The 27,500-nt window shown below is 45.1% G+C and overlaps 1 protein-coding gene across 7 annotated transcripts in view; it reads left to right on the top strand.

The window, feature by feature from the left end:
* ablim2 (actin binding LIM protein family, member 2) overlaps nucleotides 1–27,500 on the top strand; it is a 70,769-nt gene that overhangs the window by 40,918 nt on the left and 2,351 nt on the right. Inside the window, exons 4-21 of one of the 7 annotated variants that reach the window (XM_068308033.1) lie at nucleotides 1,597–1,709; nucleotides 1,866–1,992; nucleotides 2,540–2,633; nucleotides 7,794–7,881; nucleotides 8,951–9,009; nucleotides 9,600–9,641; nucleotides 10,310–10,387; nucleotides 10,476–10,619; nucleotides 10,736–10,853; nucleotides 11,771–11,977; nucleotides 17,321–17,428; nucleotides 19,746–19,799; nucleotides 24,282–24,319; nucleotides 24,475–24,583; nucleotides 24,664–24,722; nucleotides 26,096–26,156; nucleotides 27,293–27,300; nucleotides 27,383–27,463. In XM_068308033.1, the coding sequence (XP_068164134.1) occupies nucleotides 1,597–1,709; nucleotides 1,866–1,992; nucleotides 2,540–2,633; nucleotides 7,794–7,881; nucleotides 8,951–9,009; nucleotides 9,600–9,641; nucleotides 10,310–10,387; nucleotides 10,476–10,619; nucleotides 10,736–10,853; nucleotides 11,771–11,977; nucleotides 17,321–17,428; nucleotides 19,746–19,799; nucleotides 24,282–24,319; nucleotides 24,475–24,583; nucleotides 24,664–24,722; nucleotides 26,096–26,156; nucleotides 27,293–27,300; nucleotides 27,383–27,463 (1,588 nt within the window). Of the gene's footprint in view, nucleotides 1–1,596; nucleotides 1,710–1,865; nucleotides 1,993–2,539; nucleotides 2,634–7,793; nucleotides 7,882–8,950; nucleotides 9,010–9,599; nucleotides 9,642–10,309; nucleotides 10,388–10,475; nucleotides 10,620–10,735; nucleotides 10,854–11,770; nucleotides 11,978–17,320; nucleotides 17,429–19,745; nucleotides 19,800–24,281; nucleotides 24,320–24,474; nucleotides 24,584–24,663; nucleotides 24,723–26,095; nucleotides 26,273–27,292; nucleotides 27,301–27,382; nucleotides 27,464–27,500 lie in introns of those variants that run through there. The other 6 variants (XM_068308026.1, XM_068308027.1, XM_068308028.1 and 3 more) reach the window with 6 other exon arrangements.

Genomic DNA, 27,500 nt, shown 5'->3' with positions numbered 1-27,500 from the left:
CTCTCAGCCGGTGCCAGTCTGCCTACCCTCATCAGCCAATCAGCAGCTGGCTGTGACGGTGTTGTATCCTCTCTCCTATCACATCACCAGCCTGAAGGCACCCGGCTCAGCTGAGCTGGAGGACCAACAGCCAGGAGACGTTGAATTCCCCCGTCGTGTGTCCCTCACAGCAATATTTGACACGTGTCACTAAAAGCAGTTTGGCTCGTGAGTGTTTTCATGTCTGAAGACTGAAGCAGGTGTCCGTGTGCCAGCTGGAAACATCTGCGTTATTCAGAGACACACATAAACACGTCTATATGTCAGTCCTGTAAAAGTGGCTCTAACGCGTTGCTGCAGCAGCTGCCCGTATTTATACCAGCCTCTCCACCAGACTGGGATCCTGGCTGCAGGAATTGACTCTTATTTAGTCACAATAGAATAAGAGTGTAATTCAAAGGTAATGAGTTGAGTTCAGGGCTCTGTTTAGGCTAGTAAAGTTCTCCAAACCAATCAGGGAACACTATCATTATATATATTTTGATCTGGTGGTGCTTGGGGACACTGTTTGGAGACAGGAGGGGTCCAAACACAGACTGCTGACACAAGTGTTACTCATTGCAAAGTCGAAATTGATGCCTACTTGGAATCAACACCAACAAGGATCCTTTTATGCAGATGACACTCTCCACAGGCTGCTAGTTAAAAAACAGACTGTTGACACAACATGGAAGAACATCATTTATTTGGCAAGACAAAATGAAGCCTCTGGTATCCGTATATACAGTCAGTCTGACATACGGTGAAACTGGGGCCACACTGACACTTGGGATGTTCAGCAACATGCAAATAGACTTTATTGTTTTATGCAGATGACTCTGTTATTTATTAACCTGTCCAACTCAGAAAGGAGGACCAAGTAATTTTCAATCCGCTTTGAATATTTCATTTCATGTCAAATTTTTATGTCCGTAGATTGAGACAGTATCTGAGTACAAATACGTCAGTGTATAATCATCCACAATCTTTCATTTAACCGTCAACCCTTAGATTAATTGATTTCATTGAAAGTTTGAAAAAAAAGTAAATAAATGTAAATATTGGACATACATGGTTTGTCATCCGTCAAGAGCCTTCAACCGTTTGTTGTTTCTCAGTCCTTGAGAAGTGAAGTGATACTAACTGTAAATGACGGGTTATTTAGTTTATAATTATTCCCATGAGCACAATTTCTTCACAAAAATATTTGTTTCCAAATTAGAAATTTAAAAATTTAAAAAATATCAAATAAATTCAATTGAAGCAAAACGTTTAATCAAACAAGTAAATAGAGAGTCCTGTTAAAAACCTTCCTTTACATGCTGCAGCAGTTTTGCACAATTTGATCTTTATTCTGAGAAAGTCCAGTTTATAATGATATGGAGGCTCCTCCCTGGTCATTTCCTCTCATCGGTCTGTTTTCATTCATCTGAAGTCCCATCAGATCCAGACGGATCCATCCTGCTAGAAGCTGCTGATGCTCAACTCTGTCCAGCGTTAGCTTACATGTGGGGGCGTTCACACGTTCATAAAGTGAATAAACTGTCAAAGCACTAATCTGATGGTTTTTGTCTGCAGACAGCCGTTCCCAGCCGGTGACCGAGTGACCTTTAACGGAAAGGAGTGTATCTGCCAAAACTGTACCCTGCCTCTCCCGGCCAACAGCCCAGCGCCCATTCAGGCCGTCCACAGTCAGTCTTCATTCACACCTGTCTGCACAGCACAGATCACGTAGTTTAAGCTTCTCTGAGCTCAGCTCTGTCTTTACCCTTTGACCCTGACACCACCACAGTAGTGCTCTGAAGCCTGATGCTAACATGCTAACTAGTTATCCGTCTCCTTCGCAGACTGCTGTGGTTGTGGGAAGGAGTTTAAGAATGAACAGTCTCTGGTGGCGCTGGATAAACACTGGCACCTCGGCTGCTTCAAGTGTAAAGTCTGCAACAAGGTGCTCAACGCTGAGTACATCAGCAAGTAAGTCTCGACTCTTCTACACTTCCTCTTCTACGTGGATGTTTTACCACATAGTTCTTCTCTCAGATCTTTTGTTCAGTTCTCATGCAGCAGAGTTTGGGTTTACCAGCTTCAGGTTCATTTAATGAACTTTGGTCATTGTATTCATCCTTTCTATGTAACTACATGATGTTTGATATGCAAGTGCTACTTGTACTGTATAATAAGTGTATGTTCAGTTTCACATTCAGTAATCCTGAGTTTATTAACTGGGGACCAGTTAAATAACAGTGGACACCATGTAGACTCAATGTTTTTTTTTTAATATTTTAATGTTTTACTAGCTAACAGAGTCAGGATTATATCATAATAAGATGCCCCTAGACATCTCTGTGTGTTAGGATTGTTGGTGTTTCCAGCAGGAGCCCCACCAGGCCCCCTCCTGAGCCCCTGCTGATGTAGCTGACACCTGATTGGGCGTCTCTGACTCTTCTCCTGTGCAACATGAAGCTGTGTGATGACGTGTGCTATGTCATGTCTGCTGACTTGTCCTGTGTCGTCCCATTAGGGATGGAATCCCCTTCTGTGAGATGGACTACCACGCCATGTTTGGGATCCAGTGTGAGAGCTGCAAGAAGTACATCACTGGAAAAGTACTGGAGGTAACGTAGACCACCGGCAGGTTTTGTTCAGAGGGGAGTGTAGAGAATGGGTGAATGGATCCAGAAACTGATCAATGAATGGGTGAATGGATCCAGAAACTGATCAGTGAATGGGTGAATGGATCAAGGAACTGATCAATGGGTGAATGGATCCAGAAATGGGTGAATCAATGGACTCACACAAATTACATTAAAATGTGTTTTATTTTAAGTAACACAAACTATAACAAAACTGGAGAAAAAGCTTAGACATCTCTGATGGGTCGCTAATGGTTAGTGGTTTATCCCCAGTTCTCTTGATCAGAGGTTTAAATAATGGATTAACAGCAATATGTACATTAATAGATAAATGAATGGGATTTCAGTACAAGCTAAATAATCAACATGTACTCAGATCTCTGTAACTGAGGCAATTTTTTTGACAGAGAAATAAACCGTACTGTAAATTTGGACAAAAATGGCAGAAACAACACAATGATAAGAAGAAATGCAGAGCAATAACAGTGTGTGGCCCCCTGATGGAGAGAAGAGGGAGTACAACCTCAAGAATTAAACTGGTTTTGAGGTTGTGCTCAATGGGAGCAAGAACTAGTGAGAACCTTTCAGAGGAGGAGCGGTTTTATATCTGGAGGTCAACAACAAACAACTCCATCACGTGTTTGGAGGTCATACGGCTGGAAGAACCTGATAAGATTCTTTATTACACCCAAATTAAGAACAAATATTCTGCAGAATCCCAACCATGTTGGAGGACATATAAATGTGGATCATTCCCATGTTTCTTTGGTTTTATTCTGAAATTGTAAAGTTCTGGGACGATGTTCACCTTGTTTGGTTGAAATTCTGGATTATTGTAAACCCAAGACATTTATGTTATGGAATTTTGCAAATGTGAAGGAAAATGTTGTTTGTGTTGAAAAAAGACAAATGTTAATGAAAAAATGTGTTAGTTGTTAGTAAAGTTCACAATATATTCACCTTTATGTAATCTAAATAAGATTTTTTTGTGGGCTCCTTGACACCGGTGTCCGTCCCCACTGGACACAAGTGTCCGTCCCCGCTGGACACAAGTGTCCGTCCCCGCTGGACGCCGGTGTCCGTCCCCACTGGACACAAGTGTCCGTCCCCGCTGGACGCCGGTGTCCGTCCCCGCTGGACACAAGTGTCCGTCCCCGCTGGACGCCGGTGTCCGTCCCCACTGGACACAAGTGTCCGTCCCCGCTGGACGCCGGTGTAATCTAAATAAGATTTTTTTGTGAAAACAAGCACATTTGTGCAAAAAAAAATCAAATTTGACGTACATTGTTGGAAGCAGAGTATTTTTGTATATCTCATTTCTAGATGGGATCTTTAACAAAAAGCTTCCTGTTACATATTTACACTCCACTGGTTCCAGCACTGACCCCATTTCCACATCTTAACCATTAAAATTTAATTTGTTGCACAGAGTGAATGCAGATACATGAGGCTAGCTACGAACTCTTTACGTCCAGATCTGGGCTCCTTGACACCGGTGTCCGTCCCCACTGGACACAAGTGTCCGTCCCTGCTGGACACCGGTGTCCGTCCCCACTGGACACAAGTGTCCGTCCCCACTGGACACAAGTGTCCGTCCCCGCTGGACACAAGTGTCCGTCCCCGCTGGACGCCGGTGTCCGTCCCCACTGGACACAAGTGTCCGTCCCCGCTGGACGCCGGTGTCCGTCCCCGCTGGACACAAGTGTCCGTCCCCGCTGGACGCCGGTGTCCGTCCCCACTGGACACAAGTGTCCGTCCCCGCTGGACGCCGGTGTCCGTCCCCACTGGACACAAGTGTCCGTCCCCGCTGGACACAAGTGTCCGTCCCCGCTGGACGCCGGTGTCCGTCCCCACTGGACACAAGTGTCCGTCCCCGCTGGACACAAGTGTCCGTCCCCGCTGGACACAAGTGTCCGTCCCCGCTGGACGCCGGTGTCCGTCCCCACTGGACACAAGTGTCCGTCCCCACTGGACACAAGTGTCCGTCCCCGCTGGACACAAGTGTCCGTCCCCGCTGGACGCCGGTGTCCGTCCCCACTGGACACAAGTGTCCGTCCCCGCTGGACGCCGGTGTCCGTCCCCGCTGGACACAAGTGTCCGTCCCCGCTGGACGCCGGTGTCCGTCCCCACTGGACACAAGTGTCCGTCCCCGCTGGACGCCGGTGTCCGTCCCCACTGGACACAAGTGTCCGTCCCCGCTGGACACAAGTGTCCGTCCCCGCTGGACGCCGGTGTCCGTCCCCACTGGACACAAGTGTCCGTCCCCGCTGGACGCCGGTGTCCGTCCCCGCTGGACACAAGTGTCCGTCCCCGCTGGACGCCGGTGTCCGTCCCCACTGGACACAAGTGTCCGTCCCCACTGGACACAAGTGTCCGTCCCCACTGGACACAAGTGTCCGTCCCCACTGGACACAAGTGTCCGTCCCCGCTGGACACAAGTGTCCGTCCCCGCTGGACGCCGGTGTCCGTCCCCACTGGACACAAGTGTCCGTCCCCGCTGGACGCCGGTGTCCGTCCCCGCTGGACACAAGTGTCCGTCCCCGCTGGACGCCGGTGTCCGTCCCCACTGGACACAAGTGTCCGTCCCCACTGGACACAAGTGTCCGTCCCCACTGGACACAAGTGTCCGTCCCCGCTGGACACCGGTGTCCATCCCCGCTGGACACCGGTGTCCGTCCCCGCTGGACACAAGTGTCCGTCCCCGCTGGACGCCGGTGTCCGTCCCCACTGGACACAAGTGTCCGTCCCCGCTGGACACCGGTGTCCGTCCCCGCTGGACACCAGTCAGTGTTTCTCGTTCCCTCATTGATCCTCCAGACGATCGTCGGTTTGTTGTCGGGGCCTGAAGGGTTCTGTGTGTGTGTGTGTGTGTGTGTGTGTGTGTGTGTGTGTGTGTGTGTGTGTGTGTGTGTGTGTGTGTGTGTGTGTGTGTGTGTGTGTGTACTGTGGCAGCTCTATTCCACTCTTCTTAATGGACCCCTCCATTGCCTGACTGGTTTCCATGATGATGTGTGGGGGGATGCACAGGGACTTCGGGGGGGTGTTCAGAGAAGCTCATCAGGCTGCCTGTAGAATATTAATGAGTCCAGGAAATGCACACTACATGGCTGTCAGTGGGAAAGACCCAGTTCCTCCTGAACGTGATGACCAATTGGCTGGACAACCCAACAAACCAATCAGAGTGTATTTATTGTCCATCCGTCCAATAGGATCAGATTATTGTCCTTTTTGGACTCATTATCAAACATCTGGAGGTTTATCTGATTAGCTGATGGCAGCACACTGGTCCAACGGTTGGTTGGTTGGTTGGTTGGTTGGATGGATGGTTGGTTGGTTGATTGGATGGACGGTTGGTTGGTTGGTTGGTTGGTTGGATGGATGGTTGGTTGGTTGGTTGGTTGGTTGGTTGGATGGATGGTAGGTTGGATGGTTGGTTGGTTGGTTGGTTGGATGGATGGATGGTTGGTTGGTTGGTTGGTTGGTTGGTTGGTTGGATGGTTGGTTGGATGGATGGTTGGTTGGTTGGTTGGATGGATGGTTGGTTGGTTGGTTGGATGGATGGTTGGTTGGTTGGATGGTTGGTTGGTTGGTTGGTTGGATGGATGGATTGATGGATGGTTGGTTGGTTGGTTGGATGGATGGATGGTTGGATGGATGGCTGGTTGGTTGGTTGGTTGGATGGATGGATGGATGGATGGATGGATGGTTGGTTGGTTGGATGGATGGTTGGTTGGTTGGTTGGTTGGATGGTTGGTTGGTTGGATGGATGGATGGATGGTTGGTTGGTTGGTTGGTTGGTTGGTTGGATGGATGGATGGTTGGTTGGTTGGATGGATGGATGGATGGTTGGTTGGTTGGTTGGTTGGATGGTTGGTTGGATGGATGGATGGATGGATGGTTGGTTGGTTGGTTGGTTGGTTGGATGGATTGATTGATTGATTGATTGTTTGGATGGATGGATGGATGGTTGGTTGGTTGGTTGGTTGGTTGGTTGGTTGGTTGGTTGGTTGGTTTTCTTTCTCTTTTATAAGCCTTGCCGTTTGCAGAAATCTAATCCTCAAACCTCACCTGAAGCTCATTCCAAAGGGACCAGTCCAGTCCAGCTGTCAGCTTCATCCTGACATGAAGCATCTCTTCCTCCTCTATCAGCCCTGCAGGACATTGGAGATGATTATTTCCCCTCATTCAGCCTTGGATTCTGAGAAAGGAAGGATTTGGTTTCAGTGTTATCTCACTTCCTGTCCTCAAACTTTCCATGTTTCAGTTCAAATCCAGTTTATCTCCAGGCCTCAAAGTCGACTTCCTTCTGCTCTGAGGCTTCTGTTATTTCTATTTCGGTATAAATAAGAGTTTTTGAGGTAGAGTCAACTTCCTGTGGTCCCACTGCTCCTTCTTCCCCTGCTTTCAGTCTGATGCTGATTAGCACTCAGCACAATGCTGTCCATGTGTGGGGGTGTTGGCATCTTGTTGTCTGGAGGTGATGCAGGAGAGCCCAGGAGGGATTGTGAAGATATCAGATGATAAAAGAATGACTTAATCCCAAAAAAACATTTGGTGCTTGTTTCAGTCATCTTCCTTGTTAGAAGTCTTCACCGCTGAGCAGTTTAAGACAGAATGCTAACGCTAATACTGGTAGGACTTTAGACCTGACCTGAATTCAAAGTTCTACTGAAACTGAGATCAGACACTAAGGAAGTTCAGTTTGCCCATAATGTTACTACACCTAAAAGAAGTAGTTCTTTACTAGTCCCACCCACATAATATAAATCCTGGATTAAGAAAACCCGACCCTAGAATTTAGAATCATTTCAGTGTATTTTTAAGTTGGTAGTTATACCAGAAAGTCTATATTATTTTTATCTGTATTATTTGTCTATTATTTTTACCTCACATTAGTGACATTCTGTTAGCTCTGCAGACGTTAATCTTCTTGATCCAGATCTGATGTGGTCTACAGCTGATGATGATGTCATTGTGTCAGTTTTGTCCAAGCATTGTAGACATTATTCAGAAAGCTAGCAGTGAAAACACTTGTAATTGAATAGCGATGTAATTACCAGCGTTGTAAACTTGACTGAACATCCTTTTAATAACGTACGTGAGCTGAATCGGTGATCTGTCCCCGGTTCTTGACCCTCACAGGCTGGAGAGAAGCACTACCATCCTTCCTGCGCACGCTGTGCTCGCTGTGAGCAGATGTTTGCAGAGGGAGAAGAAATGTACCTGCAAGGTAAAAGTCTTTTTGGGATTGAAATATCCTGTTTCTAGAATCTACCAGAGTGGATATGAAACAAATGGCTGTCCTGTTCTGGTGAGGACTTCTGTCACTCCTGTGAGTCTGGACCCTCCTGAACAGTCTGTCAGTAGAAACAACCCATGGACTGCGTCAGCAGCCAGTTAGAGATGCAGACACCCAGTAGCAGCTGAAGCTTTGCCCTGGATGCCTGATTTTATCGCTGCCCCACACGGACAACACATTCATGCATGTTTACTGTGGAGTGGAGTGTGTTCAAACTAATAAAGAAGACTGTAAGACAAAAGGATGTGCTGCTATAGTACTGCTGAAGTAAATGCTAAAAAGTTAGTGTTTAAAAGCACCACGCGTATGTTCAGCGTGTAATGTGTACCTTGTTTAAGACTTAATTTCGTGTTATCTTGCTAATGTTACTCAGTTAGCATTAAATACAAACATCTGCTGACAAATGGAATACAGGTAAACCTCGACTTACGTTGTTGAGAGTTATGTCGTTATCGATTTATACGTCAGTCCTCCAAGAATCACTAGTAAACTATTAAAAACACATGATATCATGTTACTGTACAGTGAATCAGAATAAAAACACGTAATATGATATTATTGGTCAGTAGCAACCCCCGTGACCCACATTGTGGGAGAAGTGGCGGAAGATGAGACGGCAATATTTTTTCTGTACCATATTAAAAAATACAATTTAATCGCTTGCAAGTTTAACATAGATTTGTATTAACCAAATATTATTGATAATGCATTGATAAATAAAGTTCTTTACAGAACTGGGAACGGTTCAGTTTATTCTGCAGACTATTAATGACCTAAGACGAGGTTCACCTGTGTTTTGGTTTTAGCATCATTCATAAAACACTGGTGGAAACATGGAAAGATAATGTGATAGAAACGTATGAAGGCAGTAATGTTATCAGTGGCATTTTATCTCCAAGTCCTCTAGTTTATTCTGGATTACATTGATCCACATAATGTTCTCAGTTTAGTCATGCTACTAGCCACAATGCTAATCTTGTCTTTACGTTTGCATCTTCAGGATCGTCTATCTGGCATCCTCCGTGCAGACAAGCAGCCAAACAGGAAGAGAAGAGTAAGGTGGGTGGAGTAAAGCCTGTAGGGTGTCACCAGACAGAACCAGAACTGACCCACATCAGTCCAGGAACCCTCATGTCCCCAGACCCAGCTGCCACGAGTAACACTGCTGTTACCATGGAGATTAAGCTTGTTGGTTTTTATCATTCTATTACTTTTATTGGCTTATCCACTGAACTCAGCCTGAAGGAACCCGTTTAGCTCCTCCCTCAGAGGAGGAACCTGTTAGCGGTTGAGTCTCATTGGCTAAAGGCTTGAACCCAAGCAGCAGCATCGCCCTCCATTGTTAAAACAGGGGCAGCATGAGTTACAGCTTGTATGTTGCACAGACATTTGTTACTAGACCAACCACAAGAGAGCTTATGTCACTTCCTGTTAATGGTGCCAGTTCAGGAAACCCCTTGGCTCTGGTAGCTGTGAGGAACGTTTAGCTTTCAGACACACCAGAGACTCCCCAGATGATGTGACTGGACCCCCGCTGCAGGAGGGTTGGGTTTAATGGACAGAATACGATTACTTTACACTTTCCAGTCAGTGTCTGCCCTCCCACAATCGCCCATCCTCACTCCTCATCCTCACCTTCTCCTCCCCAGAAGCAGGTCCGGATACAGCTCAGTGATACCCCTGAGCAACAGGTTGGTGCCCCGTTTGCCCTGCACCCGCCCAAACCACTCTCCACCCCCTACAGGCGTCTACTGCATGGGTTGAGCATCCGTGTGCTGCTATTCTTTAGCTTCCGTTAGCAGCAGACACTGGATTGGTCAGGACTGATGATGCTTCTATCAGCATGTTTAACCAGCAGTCAGATCGTGTTCCAGTGCACCTGGAGGGAACCTCACCTGCATCTGGACAGTTAACAGCACACCGCTGACAGCCGTAACACATGATTCATTACACCAAAGAGGTGAAATCTAAATGGTGGTGTTCATCATTCCCTCTTTAACCTGTGTGTCCAGAGGAACTCTGACCATCGGTCACAGCTTCACTAATAGCACCACTGTCCTGTGTGATCCATGGAGATTTAACATGAGGAAATACAAAGGCTGTGTTTTCCTAGGGTGTGACCAGACAGCATTACTGCCACATGGTTAAATAGACGTACTTTGACTCCTTGACATTAACAAGAGAAATAATATTGTGAACAGAGGTTTTCTTGTGGTGTTGTCTCAGTATCTTTTAAAGAAGTGTGTGCGTGTGTGTGTGTGTGTGTGTGTGTGTGTGTGTGTGTGTGTGTGTGTGTGTGTGTGTGTGTGTGTGTGTGTGTGTGTGTGTGTGTGTGTGTGTGTGTATGTGTGTCTTCCAGGTGACCCGTACCTCGTCTGAGAGCATCACCTCGGTTCCTGCCTCCAGTGCCTCGGGCTCCCCCAGCAGGGTCATCTATGTGAGGCTGCACCTCTCCCCTCACCACTAGATGGCAGCAGCACCAACACAGCAGCGATTCTGACTTCCTACTGGTCTTCTGCCCACAGGCCAAGTTAGGAGAGGAGACTCTGGACTACAAGGACCTGGCAGCCCTTCCAAAGACCAAGGCCATTTACAACATCGACCGTCCTGACATGCTGTCCTACTCTCCCTACGTCAGCTACCCGTCTGAGGAGAGGACCTACGGAGAGGTAGGCCTGTTCTGTCCCAGTCCCAGAGCTGAATTACCCACAATGCTCTACCAACGGCGTACTTTAAAGCAGTGTTTCTCAAATAAAAAGTGCTGACTGTACCTGCTTGTCTCCAGGGTGATGGTGAGAAGTCGCCTCGTCAGCAGAGACCCTCCAGCCCCGGCTCCAACAGCTCCCTGGGGGGCTACGGACGCTACACCCCGTCCAGATCCCCCCAGAACTACAGCCGACCAGGTATCACATACACACTTCACCTGAGTCTAGAGTACATGTAGGATAGTAATGTTAGTAACACTACATTCGTACCTTGAGATACCAGTTCAATCCGTTCTGTGACGAAGCTCACAATTCAAACACTGGTCCTCTGTGTTGGCCGCTGAATTGAACTGTGGGTAATATGTACTGAAGCTGACCATTAAGCCCAACAATTTGTTCAATTCTAACTAGATGAATTCATATCTGTTCTATCCAGGCTTAGGATTTCAGTCTTAGCTAGAAATCCTGCATAGACTCTGTGCACCGATGAGGAAAACATTGAATCTTCTGCTGTAAATGAATTTTCTCAGCTGAATTTGTCCCGGAAAGTCAAGTAATTTGTGGAAGATACATGTTTATTGTTTAAAATATTAAAGTCTGGTCTCTGTATAATAAAAACTAAACCAGACTTGGCTGATCATATTCATATTAATCAAGTCTGACACCATTAAAATACATGGACCTTAAATTCTGCGTCTTTGTCTTAGCTTTGTCCTAAACGTTGTATCTCTGGGGGTGTTACTTAGGTTTGGGTTCATGCTCAGAGACTCCTGATAAACTACTCAACTCTCATAAAGTGACGCTCTTCCACTGCTTTGAAGTAAATGTTGGGGCTGCTTTTGTAAAATTAAAGCAGGCCTCTCATTGGTGACCGGTTCCTAAAATGTAGTCAAAAAATGTCAATGTTACATGAAAGGATGATAAAAATATAACCTGGGGTTTGTGTTTTTTATGCCAAATTGCAAAAATATTGTATCTTGAGTTTTATTCTTGAACTCCTGGTGGTCCTGTGAGCTGAGTGAACCTTCAGGGCTGGAGGTGGGAGTACCCTCAGGGGTAGCTCCAGTACCTACCCCCTGACTCCAGTCCTCTCCCTTTACCTTTAACTCTCACAGGTACCAATAAGTGCCCCTCCACCTGGGCCAGGGACCCGTCCTCCCTCTCTGTGTACTATTCTGGTGGAGCTGAAGGGGGTGGGGGTGTTGGTGGTAGTGGCAAGTACTCACCCACACCAGCAGGTGTCAGTGCAGGCTTGTCTTACCAGCTCAACCCCACCACCCTGGCCATGCTGCAGCAGCACAACTACATCCCGTATTTCAGAGGTATCAGAGCAAGCTGAGACCCAGACCTGGACCCAGTCCAATGCAGACCTGGTGGCTCCTTCAAGTGTCAAACCTGTGCCCCTAAAACCTTCAGCCTTTTCAAAGAACTAAGTTTGAAGAGGTGGAGACATTGTCCTTTGTTTACGAGGTCTTTCTAATGCAGAGGAGACCCATGAAAACCATCTTTAGGTCTCAAACCATGAAACAGTTCATTTGGAGCCGAACAGGTTTGCCTCCAGCAGGAAGTCGCTGCTCCTGTCTGTATTAGACTGAGGTCTGAGGTCTCACTGAATGGAGTGCTGTGATACCGTTTGATTGACTCTACTTGGCATGGGTTGTGGTGACGCATCGATTTAACAATGGTGGAAAGTCAGTTGGTTATAATCAGAAACAGGAGACAGAGTCTTGGATCAGCAACCACGATCTGGTTCCTCATTGAGTTTGTGACCCAAAGCCGTGAGACTCTAGTCTCTACGATGGAACACGTCACTGAAACCAACAACTGGCCACGCCCCCCTGCATACCTCCTGCCTTCAGACAGGTTTATCAAAAACTTCCCTTTGTTTCATTTTCTCCACAACTCATGGTTTCCCTCACCCCCCAGGGTTCAAACAGGACCCCCTACCTGACCCTAAGCCTAGGACAGCCCTGCATCTCAGTTTACCGCCTCCTAACGGTAATGACACCAGTAGTCTCTCCCGTTTCTGTGTCCCCCCCAGTGGAATGGTCAGTGGGTTGTGATGATGTCCGGTATGGTGGTGTTGTTGGGTCTCTGTGGGTTCGTTCATAGGACCAATAAGTGTTCTCATTCTGTGTGCACTGTTCACTGGTGTTTGTGGGCGTGGTCGTCGTGCATGGTTCACTGGACCTGATGCATCACATGACATCTCAGAGGCTGGTGGGGGAGGACTTCATGAGGTGTGCTTGTCTGTTCACATTCATTGTTTACCTGAATGATCCCTTATTCCCCGCCGTGTGTTAGACTCTAACATCGATGTGTGTTTTGATGGATTGCCAATGGAAGTGTTGACGAATGCATGCAGGATTAAAAGACTCATTGTTGAAGTGTGTTGCTTTGACAAAGTAAAATATCAGCCAATGCTTTCCCTGGAAGACACCCCCCTGACCTGACACTGATGAACACCATGTTTTATCTGCAAAGGAAAGAAACTAATCAGCTTGTACTGTATTATTGGTCACTGAGCAGTCATTACAGAGATTAATGGAACATTTGGTCCACCAGCCGTCTGCTTATGTTATCACCATTAATAGATCCGATAAGAGAACAATAAAGTACACCTCGCCAGAATTAGATTTTATTTCTTGAATTCTGACAAGCTGTATGAAACTAAAATGTTATGAAAGCACATCTTTGACCTGACTATCCATCCTAGGCATCCCCACGGCTCCTAGTCCAACTGCCTGAGCAAAAATCCACCAATTTCTAAGCCCACGCCTCCAAATCTGGCTAACCTATCAGCTACTTGGACTCACTTTCAGGACAATATCAATTATTTTATTGAGTGAACCAGCAGTTAAGATAAGCATTAATAAACATGACATGTTAGCATGGAGGGTAAAGAACTGAGCAGATCAAAGTTAATCAGGAGATGGTTCAGGTTTTATTGAACCATTAGGCCTTCAATGTGTGATAAAATGTTTGTCACTAAATACATATTTAAATCATTTTCTGAAGCATTTCAATTAAGGTTCACATGAACGATGGACACAACTTAAATGCAATTGTTTAATGTTCATCACTTTGACGTCACAGTACACCGGTACCATTAACCACCCTAAATAATGAAAACACCTAAAGCTAAACTGAAAAAGAGTTCATTTCAAATCATTTGATTTTCATTCTAAGTGCTGGCCTCACATGACAAATAATTATTGTACATCAGAAAATCATTTGTTTGTTGTTGTTGTTTGTTTGTTTTTTGTTTTGTTTCTTCTTGCCTGAAATAAATGAATGAAATGAGGACGAGTCAGACCCAGGAGCAGAGAGACGGGGGGTTCATAAACCAGAGGAACTCACACATTAGCCCCCAGGCAGGGAAGCTAGAACACAAAACAAATCCAAAGTAGATCCATCAAAAATAAAGAATCTAAAAAGATCTGGAGCTTAAGAGGAGCCACAAACATGACCTAGACTGAGGGGGGGGGCTAACGGGACACAGACAACACTAATCAAAAGTAGGAAGGACAAAGACAGGAACTCTGAAGTAGAAACACAACAAAGCAGGACAATAGACTTTCAAAATAAAACAGGAAGTAACTATTTGTAGCATGATAAACAATGATTTTAGCAAAGATAGATTTGTTTACTGATAGCAACAGGCATCTTTACGTAAGAATATAGAGGTAGTCCTCAACCTACGAACACAACTGGTTCCTCGAGGTCGTTTGTAAACTGAATTGTTCGTAAGGCATTATTTATTTAATTTCAATATACAATCCCATCAGTCATTTAAATGTGATTACTACTGTGTATACTAAAGTAATGTCATTACTACTGTAAATACTAAAGTAATGTCATTACTACTGTAAGTACTAAAGTAATGTCATTACTACTGTAAGTACTAAAGTAATGTCATTACTACTGTAAGTACTAAAGTAATGTCCTCACTACTCTAAATACTACAGTAATGTCATTACTACTGTAAGTACTAAAGTAATGTCCTTACTACTCTAAATACTACAGTAATGTCATTACTACTGTAAGTACTAAAGTAATGTCATTACTACTCTAAATACTACAGTTGTTAATCTGTACATGCGGTATCTATTGCTTCGTCTGTCCACTCCTGGAAGAGGGGTCCCTCCTCTGCAGTCTTCCTGAGGTTTCTCCCATCCATTTTTTCCCCTGTTAAAAGGGTTTTGGGGGGAGTTGTTCCTTATCCGATGCGAGGGTCGCACTGCTTGCAGTGCACAAAGGTCAGAGGGATATCGTCCATGTGCAGATTGTAAAGCCCTTTGAGACATTGTTTGTGAATCTGGGCTATATAAAAATAAATAAACTTGAAACTTGAAACTTACAGTAATGTCATTACTACTGTAAGTACTAAAGTAATGTCCTTACTACTCTAAATACTACAGTAATGTCATTACTACTGTAAGTACTAAAGTAATATCATTACTACTCTACTCATCATTTAGTTCCTACTGGAGGACAACATTGGTTCCTACATCATTTAGTTCCTACATCATTACAGACGACCCGTCAGTACGTTCTTAAGTCGTATGTTCGTATCTTGAGGACTACCTATGTGTATAACCTGATGAACCCGTACATTTAAAGTCTAAACTAAGTGCACAGACTTGTGAACATTGTTATTGGTTCTCATGCTGGGACATGTTCACCACTACCAACAGCCGTTGCCTCAGAAACATATTTCTGACTCAAAGGCTGAGATAAGGAGCAGCAGTGTGACATCATCCAACATTTTTCACCAGCTTTCTAATGATCTAAATCATGACCATACATCCAGGGATTGGGAAATGTTTCCACAAACGGGTAGAATGGCTGAAAGAGGAGTTCTCTTGTGGTGAGGGTGATGATACAGATGACAGGAGACACAGGAGAGAAACAACCTGGGCTCTCTGCCGGTTGAATATTACAGTGTTTACTGGTCTCAAACAGGCGTTGGAGGTTCAGGGATTTATTTCTGCTTTCATTCCACAAGTTCATGTTTTATTGCCATCCTAGTTTCCTCAGCTATGTTTCATAGATATTTCATGAGGAACCTGAGGGAGATAAGGAAAGGTCCTCACAAGGATGAATGAGGCACGCTCTTGATTTTATCTCCCCAATTTCTTGTTAATGATCCCAGAAACCTTTAGCCTTTGTGCTGTTGTTGGATTAATGACTGGCTCCACCTTGAATTCTCCAAACCTCCAACATCTCCAGCTGTTGGCTCCAGTTGTGTGTCAGGAGGGTCTGCCCTACATGTGGACGTGCACTAACAGCACTGGTGTGTTCTTGTTTCTGTTTATGGGCATGTGTGTGTTCTTGTGAGTGTGTGTAACAGATCGCCACACGTGTCAGTGATCTCATCCACTTGCGTCCAGATTGCTGCTGATGGTTCCTCGCTGTCTGAGCGGAGAGGGTGTGTGTTCAATCAGATAACACTCGCTCACACACACTCCCAAACCCTTTCTGTTTCCTCCTCAAAGCGCTGGATGTAGAGTGTTTATTACTTTTGGCATTGGGGGTGGCAGTGACTCCATCACCCAGCCTGGCGGGGCCATTGGTTGTGATCATAGATACAAAACACACATGGATATTTTAATAGCATCTGTAGGGTAAAAACGTCACTGTTGAGGCCAGTCGTTTGAGACCTTCCCCCAGATTGAACAGGATGATGCTCAGTTCTTCCATTTTGCAGGTCGATCTGTTACCTGATGGGACAGACCAGAGCAGTCCAACAGCATTTGACCCTAAAGCTAAGCTAAAGGTAGCTGTTGGAGGGAGTACAGAGAACTGACAACTGTGTTCCAATTCAAATGAAGAGTTTAGAACAACAGCAGCTCTTCTTCAAAGGCTGGAACGTTTCCATCCCAGCAGTCTGATACTGTAGGTTTGGAAATAGGCTGCTTTTCAGGAGCACTGAATTATCTGCCACCAGAAAGAGCACTCAGCTTTATATTACCTACTGAACACTAGGTCAGTGTGTCACCACAGACTGTGACTTTAGACAGGAGTCCTTGCCCAAATTAACCTAGAAACAACCTGGATAACTTGGTAACAAGCTACCAGTCAGTGGTCAAACAGGAAACCAAGAGGCCCATCAGCAGCAGTACGCAGCGCATCATCGGGGTTGTCAAGTGGGCACCTTCTGACCTTATGACCCACAAAACCTCAGGAAGGCTCAACAGTGAAACCAGCGTTCTGGATTCAGCCCCTCCATGGCACCAGGATGCACTATGGGAAGAAAGTGCACCAGTGGAGGCAGTGTTTGGGTCACACTGCCGTCGGTGTGGATGTCACCTTCACTAAGATCACCCAGGAGGACCTGGAGCACAAACCATCTGGGTTCAAGGACAACTTAGTGTAACGTTGTCTGCACTAAAAAGTTAGCATTAGAAGTTGTACAGGATGGGTTTGGGGTCTCATCATTGAACAGCTCAGAACACCTGAAGGTCCCTTCAAGGTGTGTCTCAGTACGGTGGATGTAAACAGGAAATGGATGAGTCATGAACCCACCTGCCCTGCTGTGACACTAACAGCCTGTTGTGTGACTGTTCTCCATGTGCTCACCATGATACTGCCCTTTGTTCCCCCCCAAACCCTTCCCCTTTTGCCACCCCTATCAAACACACCCCCTCTGTTCCGGACTGGAGGCAGTGAAAGTGGTCGGAGTACCCCCAGTTTATCCACCTACTCCGATGGCAAGTCTCCGTCCTCTGCGTCCACCTACGTGGCTGCGCCTCGACATTTCCACATACCAGGTAGGTCAAGACTGCACCGCCGTAGGGCTTCACTACGCTGCCGTAGGGCTTCACTACTCTGCCGTAGGGCTTCACTACGCTACCGTAGGGCTTCACTACGCTCCCGTAGGGCTTCACTACGCTGCCGTAGGGCTTCACTACGCTCCCGTAGGGCTAATGTTTCTTTTAAGCTTGAATTTTGCTCATGTGTTTCTGACCTCTGTCACCTTTTGCTAACCGTTGTCTCAGTTCTGTTAGCGGTTACTGAGAACCAGTGGATGGATGTCAACTTGATTATCCCGTCACCAACACTTGTGCTTGACTCAGACAGTAATTCTGAATACACAAATTAAAAATATAAAATATAATAGACTCCGTCCCGTGAGAACACAAATGTTTTTCTAGGTAAGGTTGGTCAGTAAATGACAGACATCTGACCAGCGACTGTCGACCCAACGACTGATGACATATTTCTGCCTGTGTGGTCCAGCTGCAGGGCTACAATCCTCAAACTTTGCTTTTTGGAATAAAAGATAAACCAAATAAAGAAACTATATTATTCTTTATTATTATTTCCGTACAAATAAAATTCAACTGTTCCTTTTGAATTCAACTTTATCTTTTGCTTAGTTGCCCTGACAACACAATGTAAAACTCATCCCAGGCAAACTCAACAAAACAAAGTGAAACCTAAAACTCTTCCTTAGTCTTTCCACTTGTCACCTAATCCAGTTTGGTCATAATAGACTACCAATATCTCTCAGTACTTTGCATGAAAGCAGATGTTCTGTAAATGACATAAATATCAGATCTAGACTGAAAACTTGAATACATGAAAAAAAAGCTGGACGCCACAAGTGTTCTCAACTCCTTCATTTGCCCCTCAGATGACGTCAGCTACTGCGTCTTTACACCCAGTAGCTGACGTCTAGCCTCAGTCTTTTAGTTTCTGTCTCTAGCCCCCACTCATTCCCAGTACCCCTGCTGTTTGCTAACTTTAAAGGGATTTATTGATCGCATAGCTTTGATTGGACAAGAGACTGACAAACATATCTGCTCTGAGTGGACACTACAGGTGTTGACAGTAAATGCTTGCTCCCACATATTTTCCCCATTGACAGTTAACTGTCAGTCATGCAGGGGGGAGGAAAGACTCCGCTGTTGGAGGCTAGGAGGCAGAACCAGCGGTTCCACCCAATTTCATAGTCTTCATCATTATTGCTTTTACTGGGGTATCCTTTCAGATGCTGGCAGGCACTAAAACAACCAACCTACAGAAACCACAGGTGTGACGTGTGTCACTGAATTGTGGGTCATGCCTCTGCTGAGGCTTAACGTGTGACAGCATCTCTGTCAGACATGTTTGGTCCACCGACACGTCTGAGGTTTCCTCCAGAGAAACAAGACGAGCATCCAACGCAGAAATTCAGTTCATTTGGTCTTAAATTCATCTGTCATCTTTGTTCTGTGACGTCTACATTAATTCATGTGTGGATAGTCATTAATTCAAAGAGGAAATGTCTAGAGAACACTAATCCAGACAGTTGGACGTCTGGGGTCCATCAGGGATTTCTCAGACTGCCGATAAGGTTTAGAAGAAGAGGAGTAAATCTTCTCCCAATTACAGGAGGTGCTGGAGACACCCAGTCCATGTTCACACATTGTCTGTCTGTCTGTCTGTCTGTCTGTCTGTCTGTCTGTCTGTCTGTCTGCCTGTCTGTCTGTCTGTCTGTCTGTCTGTCTGTCTGTCTGTCTGTCTGTCTGTCTGTCTGTCTGTCTGTCTGTCTGTCTGTCTGTCTGTCTGTCTGTCTGTCTGTCTGTCTGTCTGTCTGTGTTTCTGCCTGAGAACATAAATTCAAAGGGCAAATGTTAAATTCTTCTTTGGCCATTTTCAAATTTGTTAAACTTGCCCCACATTTTTTAACAATCCACGCTGGACGTCCTGCGGTAGGTTTGGTTGGAGACCAAACGTCTCAGATCAGCGTTCCTCTTTCTTAAGCCGTTGCTTCTTCTTCAGTGCAGCCCAGAAAACATCTCCTCCTTCCTGTTTGGAAGCGTTTGAGTCAACCAAAGGTCCTCCCGTTCAACAAAGACCAATAAACTGCTGTGTTGTGAAATGTTGCTTGAATTTTATAATGAGTGCTGATGTTTGTGGTGTGAAATAATAAATTGACAAATGTGTTGAATCAACCTAAACTGTATCCCTCCTTTTATTTCCTTAAATATCTCATCTCTCAGTAATTTCTAACTCATGCTTCTTTATCTCCATTCTCTCTTTCTTTCTCTCCCTCCTATGTTGGCTCCATTTTCTTTCTTCTGCGCCTGTTCCCATCTTCAGAGACTACGGTCAAAGATAATATCTATAGAAAACCCCCCATCTACAGACAGCATGGTACAGTCTACGTCCTCTTTAACACCTCCCTCTGGTCTGGTCTCTGCATGATGTGTTGCACGTCTCCTGTCGGTCACCTCCTCATCGTTCAGTTCTTCCATTTTCTCCCTGAAACCTCTGTTGGTTCTGTTCTCCATGGATCTGCAGGTTCTGGGCTGGTGGAAGAGTTCTGACATTCATGTTAGAAGATCAATTTTGGATAGCGGCGAATGTTGTGACTAATGAAATAAATCCATGGTGCACCAACTTTTAGATAGAAAATTAAACGATATATTGAATGCTCTCTCCGGATCCATTCCAACATGTAGTCGTTCTTCCCAGTTATAACCGCTCTAAGAAGCTTCACCAAGTTTGTCTGGCAGTTAATAGAAAGAAAAGGGCTAAAGGAGAAACTTGAAATGTAAAATAAAAAGCTAATTCAAAATTCTGAATCCATTCCACTTCATTCGGTGCCTCTTTGTAATGTGATCAATAAGGATATTTGATCCAACATGTTTCAAACATAACCTTTAGAGGCTCTACCTGCTTAAGTTTTGCTCTCATTGGTTCATGCAGGAAATACTTTTTCACTCGTGCTCAGGAGCTGAGAACTGATTGGACATCATGTGCTGCTAGAGGACGCTGCTTCCTGTTGAAATAGACATTATAGCACAATAACAGACGAGGAGCATGACAGGCAACACATGATCAACATCAGCCGTGTTACACACCTCCACATTCAGTCGCCCAGATGCCACATTTCATTTTAAAGTTTCAACCTGCTCCACGGTGCACTGGCGTAGTGCTCGGAGTGTCCCCTGCCTCACACCCCCAGTCGGCTGGGATAGGCTCCAGCAACACGCGGCAGCCAATAAAAGCGGGTATAGAAGATGGTTGGATGGAAGTTTGTACCTATGCAGAGCATCAGCAGTTACATCCAATGAGGAAACTATATATCTATACATTAAACTATATACATCAAACTATATTTATACATCTAACTATATTTATACATCAAACTATATTTATACATCAAACTATATACATTAAACTTCATTTGTACATTAAACTATATACATTAAACTATATTTATACATTAAACTATATTTATAAATTAAACTATATACACTAAACTATATACATTAAACTATATACATTAAACTATATTTATACATTAAACTATATACATCAAACTATATTTATACATCTAACTATATTTATACATCTAACTATATTTATACATCAAACTATATGCATTAAACTATATACATTAAACTATATTTGTACATTAAACTATATACATTAAACTATATTTATACATTAAACTATATACATTAAACTATATTTATAAATTAAACTATAGACATTAAACTATATACATTAAACTATATACATTAAACTATATTTGTACATTAAACTATATACATTAAACTATATACATTAAACTAAACAGAGGAGAGACAAACCTGTCTGTTTCATCTATGATTTTTTTAAAACACTGCCTCATGGAATCGGACCCATTGATTTTTCATTCCTTCACGGGACAGACTGTTGGACATTGGAGCTCCTGGTCTCTGATTGGCTCTCATGCATGTGTTCATCTCACGCCCCAGCTGTTGGTGTTAGTGGTGATGTTGTGAGTGTGTGTTCATTGTGAGTGGCTGAACACTTGAACCTGTGGTTTCCTGATTGGTGACATGAGCCTGGTACCAATCACCGTCTGTCCTTTAACCATTGAGTGTGTGTCTAGTTGATGGTGGAGGTGTTCACTACAGCTGTCCTCAAGCTGCAGAAGGTGTGCAAACAGAAGGGTCCCTCAAAACACCCCAATGAGTCCAATGGGATCCATCACCTGAGAAATACAATGTTCAGTTATTAGACAGGGCCGGTCCATCAGCTGTAGATGACATCATCACACAGATTAGAAATGATGTTAGCCTCTTGATGCTACACGACCAAACCAACATCCTGTCAACACTCCAGCAAATAGTCACAAACAATCAAAAGGATTCATGGCATCATGGATGGATGGATGGATGGATGATGGATGGATGGATGATGGATGGGTGCTCGTGGTGCAGATGATTGCCGTAAAATCTCACAGCAGACCTAGAATTTTCGCCCAGTCTTTTAAACCCCTCAGGTTATTTCATCAGCCTTTTGGGTCAGACTGTTTGGATTAAGATCTTTATGATTCCAGTGAAATTATAATATCCTCCTGATTCAGATGGAAGCTGCGTTCTCAAGGCCCTTGTCTTTGAACCTGGTGCTCTGGTTGATGGCGCTGTCGTCTCACAGCATCGATGGTTTAAGATCCAGACTCTGTCCTGTTCCCATCCATATCATCATGGGCCCCCCAGTCCTCTAGATTCAGCCCACAGGTGTGCTCTGTGGTGCACAGGTGTGCTCTGTGGTGCACAGGTGTGCTCTGTGGTGCACAGGTGTGCTCTGTGGTGCAGGGTGACTCTAAAGGGCTTTGCAGGAGTGTGTTTGGGAGTGGATGGTTCTCTTCCTCTCTCCCAATCGTGAGTAACCTTTGACCCCACCAAGGCTTAACTCGAAGAAAAAAGGTGGATGGAAAATTTGTTGCAATTTTCTTGAAGACTAAGGAATCCTTGACTATTGGCCCATTGGTTGAGCTAGCTGATATGTGCTAACAATAGCTGATCTGTGCTAACAATGGGGTCACCAGATACCTCCATGCTTTAACATGCTGTTCATGAGTCTCTAAATCAGCACAATAGTAATGTGTATATACATTCAGTCACCCCATAATCCTCTTGGATTGTTTATTAATGCACATAAATTCATATCCAAAGCTGTTTAAATCAATCCAATGGAGTTTGAGAAAGTTCTTGAGGACGTTTCGTCTCTCATCCAAGAGATAACCATGACCTGGATAACAGAATCCACACAGACACATAAGTTCATAGATTTTGACACACAATATGATGAAGGAGGAGAAAACCTAATTTTCACCTTACGAAAAGGCTAAAATCAGAACATCCACGTATCTTTTTCTAATTTTCAAATCAAGCATCTGATTTAGAATAGTGTCCTGAGAAAACCGATTTTAACTGAAGGTCCAGGATGTAGGATTGAGGGCAGCATACGACTAAGAATCGTTGTGTCTTTGTTCCTCTATTAAGGAGTCGACTAGTTTATTTAGATGCGTTTTGACTCTCAGCGAATCGTTGGCTGATGGGGTTTGTGGTTCAACTGTACAGATTTAAGGTTTTAGGATTTTGATCATTCAGAGCACATTTTACCCAAATGGAAGGTTTGACTGAGACCTCCTTCAGTCTTCACTGGATCATCTCCAACACGTGTCAATCAGGATCTTGGTTCTTTAAATGTTTCTGTTGTTGAGGGAGGGAGACACAGATGGGGGGGGGGACCAAATGTTAACAAAACCTTATGAAACAGTTTCAGCAGCACGTCCTGCCACGGGGACGTTGGTGTCAGTGGTGTGTGAGGGTAGTGGATGTGTGTCAGTGGTGTGTGAGGGTAGTGGATGTGTGTCAGTGGTGTGTGAGGGTAGTGGATGTGTGTCAGTGGTGTGTGAGGGTAGTGGATGTGTTGGACGTTGGTAGGTCCATGATGTCAGCGCCAAACAAAAGGCAGTATGACACAAAACACTGCCAGGTGTTCCCAGATACCCCACCCAGCTGAGGCCCTGAAGACCCAGAGCAGACAGACAGAAGGACCAGGGCCCCTGGGGGCCGTCACACTATCTTTCTGTTGAACACATCCTCAGAATGTAAGTCCAGTCCTGCAAATGGGATTGGTTTCCATCTACCCTAGATTGTGTTACAGTCACACACCTGTGCTGATGGCATCTGCAGCTGATGGAGTCGTAGTCCAGGGGGGTTTACTGTAGTCCAGGGGTGGGTTACTGTAGCCCAGGGGGGGTTTACTGTAGTCCAGGGGGGTTTACTGTAGCCCAGGGGGGTTTACTGTAGTCCAGGGGTGGGTTACTGTAGCCCAGGGGGGTTTACTGTAGTCCAGGGGGGTTTACTGTAGTCCAGGGGGGGGTTTACTGTAGTCCAGGGGGGTTTACTGTAACCCAGGGGGGTTTTACTGTAGCCCAGGGGGGTTTACTGTAGCCCGAGGGGGGGGGGGGTTTACTGTAGCCCAGGGGGGTTTACTGTAGCCCAGGGGGGTTTACTGTAGCCCAGGGGGGTTTACTGTAGCCCGAGGGGGGGGGGGTTTACTGTAGCCCAGGGGGGTTTACTGTAGCCCAGGGGGGTTTACTGTAGCCCAGGGGGGTTTACTGTAGCCCGAGGGGGGGGGGGGTTTACTGTAGCCCAGGGGGGTTTACTGTAGCCCAGGGGGGTTTACTGTAACCCGGTGGGGGTTTACTGTAGCCCAGGGGGATTTACTGTAGCCCAGGGGGGTTTACTGTAGCCCGGGGGGGTTTACTGTAGCCCAGGGGGGTTATTGCATCATGTGAGCAGAGAAGTGTTGACCGCTGACATCCTGTAACATCTGACTGTTTTCCAGCTTCTAGAACATCCTGGCAGGATGGAGAGGATGGTAAGGTGGGTCTGTATAGTTTTCTGTCTGTCCAGATGTGCTTCTCCTCTAGTCTTCACACTACTTTACCAATACTGGACATCCATTCACTAATTCACTAACTCATACCTCTCTATCATCCATCACTCCTTCCTGCCTGGTTCTGTCTGCTGCTCTGCAGAGGACCAGTTGGATGATCTTAAAGAGTGAAACTGATGGACACATGGGCCCAGAAGATCTGGATCCCCGTAAATCCACCTGCAGTCTGCCCACAGACACCCCCCAGCCCAGTGAGTGGACAGTCTGTCACCAGAGCGTGAGACACGTGAAAACAGCATTGAAGAGTAAAACTTTCTTTCCTCCTCTGCAGATTTCCCCTACAACAAGTCTGCTTCCCTACCCGGATATGGACGGAATGGGATCTACAAGGTAAGCTGTGGTCTGACTGCCTGAGTGTCACCAGTTTAACCCCACCTCCCAGCCAATGGGGATCAAGCACTGCTAGGACCATGCATGACACACAGATCTGCACCACGTCATGGGTGTTAAGCACATCTGTTATCTTCATATTTCACATCTGACCTCCTGGTTGCGTCTTTGGGTCTGAAGATTGCTCAACCTTGGGAGAACTCAATCATTAATTTGGTTCCTTGCCCGTCCCATCATGCACTGGGGTTTCTTTGTTCAGCCAAGCCATTGGGACGTCATACGTCAATCATAACCAAACTACCCAGAAGTCTTCCCTTCCTGTCCATCACGTCTGGCCCAGTATGACCAGTCCTCAGGCCCAACCTGGCAGTGCCCTCAATGTCTGTTAGCTGGTGTAGCGAGAGCTCTGAACGTGTCTGCAGTGTGACCTGAAACGGGTGTGTCTGTCACCATAGTGTGGGCCAGAAACACTCCGTGAGTCTTGATGGTTTCCACATGAGAGCTCTGTGATTGGTTATGATGATGGACGACCAGACAAGTTGATGATGTTGGACGTTCTGGAGGGAACTGCCCACGTTTTATCCCAGAGGAATCGTTTTAAAGGCCTAGTTTAGAGGACTGGACACGTGGTTCCGTGTCAGGTCTCTGACAGCGTGTTTACTGGGTTAAAGGAGGACGGGTCAAAGCAGAGATACATGGATTATATGAACAGCATGAAACACAACCCCCCAGAGAAAACTTGGTGACATCATCACATCGATGAAACACTGTTTAATGCTTGACGGTTTAAAAGTCATGACCAATGTTCAGATACTGAGTTCTGCGTTTTCAGTACCTTCAACACACATGAGGAGTGCAGCAACATCAACCCTAGTGTCGTCTCTGAGAAGATAATGTTCTGGTTTTATTTCCACATTTATTTTAGTTTTTACATATTTAAAAAAGTTGAATGGCTGATAAATAAAAAACATTCAGCAATCCTCTGACATACATCTCAGTCAGTGGGTTTAGTCTGCTGACATGACCTGGATTATTTACACACTTTTGGTATCAAATTGCACAAGATCTCAGTCACACCTTTCACGCCACGCAGAGTAGATTCATGGTGTGTCGCTGTGTCACAGTGACGTTCGTCGTACCCAGTGTGAACTCGTCACACATCCAGAGTGACAGCATTTATCCTCCAGTATGACTGGTGGAAGCTCATCGCGCTGGTTTACTGACTTCCTAATGCTCACACCTGAAACCTGGTGCAGGTCTAACGCGTGTGTGTGTGTGTGTGTGTGTGTGTGTGTGTGTGTGTGTGTGTGTGTGTGTGTGTGTGTGTGTGTGTGTGTGTGTGTGTGTGTGTGTGTGTGTGTGTTTTCACACAGGCTGCAGAGATGGTGGAGGATGAAGTGGACCCCGACTCCCACAGCTGGGGGGGCATGAGAGGTGAAAAGGGCTCTTCCTTTGTCTTTGATTCGTGTCACAAAACCTCTTTTGGCTTCACTTCAGCACTGATGTTAAATATATTGGCTGTAAAAGTCTGTTAGTTTCTTGAATAATATTTTGATCATCCAGATTCCTCAATTTTAAGATTTTTTTGTTTTTTCATTTTTCTTTATGCGTCTCCTTGATAGTTAAATGAAATAGTTTGAATTCTGTAGTTTTGATCGGTCAAAACACACATTTTTAAAAGTTTTTAAAATCTGTGGCTCTTGATTTTAAAAAAAATCTATTTGTTGTATAATAAAAACTAAAATGTGATCACATGATCCCATAATTTAAAAGAAAATATGGTGTGAAACTTCATTACAGTGGGACATTGTTTGCCAAGCTTGTACCTTGACATTTAACCCTCTAGAGATGGTGACTTCTTTAAAAATAGAAATTCTATTTTGTTTTTTATTAATGTTACTAAATAAATTCTCATCAGTTTGATTTGATTTTAGAATCTATCAAACAACACTTTACCAATAATAGCAATCCATAATAATCATCAGAGCTCTGGTCACGCCCTCCAGGTGTCAGAAGTAAAACCAGTTCACACGACGTCTACGAGGGAGAAGAAACAGAAATAAAGAACGACTGTAGTAGTTCTATCTGACCACATCACTCTGAACTGTGTCAAATATAAAGATTGAAATGTTTTTCTGCAGATTGCTAACAGTGTTGGCTGGTTTACTTCTTTATTAAAGCCTTTTAAAAACACGTTTCCTCTGTGGAATACGATCCACCCCAGCCAATCACGGTGCAGAACAGTTCAGATCAGCTCAGGTCCAACAACGCCCCGGATGAGGCGTTTGATGCAGCGGAGCATCTTGTGTGTTTAGAGGTGTGTGTCGGGTCCTGGCGTTGGCTGGGGGGAGCCTGAGCCGACGCTACGCCAGCCTCGTAACTCTGTGTTCACAGCAGCAGTCAGGGCGTCCGACACCTTCGAAGGCCAAGGTTTAAACCAGGAGGTGGAATGTGTCTGCATGATGTACTGTAAAGGGTTAATAAAGGGTTAATAATGGCTTTGTGTTTCAAACAACTCCTCATTCAGAAGATTAATCATCTTTCTTTCTGTCTTTCTTTTCTCCTCCTAGAATACAAGGTAAGATTTCCCTCTTTTCTCCTGACATGAAGGTGTTGTTGAGTCTCTGAACCCGTCTCCATCGGCCCCCATTGTGTTCCAGGTCTACCCCTACGAGATCCTGGCCGTGACCCACAGAGTGAAGGTGAAGCTTCCCAGAGACGTGGATCGCACCAGACTGGAGGTGAGCTGATGTTCCTCCGTTCCATCCAAAAGCCTGA

This window comes from Antennarius striatus, chromosome 23 (genome assembly GCF_040054535.1).
Source record: "Antennarius striatus isolate MH-2024 chromosome 23, ASM4005453v1, whole genome shotgun sequence".
NCBI lineage: Eukaryota > Metazoa > Chordata > Actinopteri > Lophiiformes > Antennariidae > Antennarius > Antennarius striatus.
The sequence above is the reverse complement of the archived record's forward strand: the minus strand, read 5'-3'. Positions and strand labels throughout refer to the sequence as shown.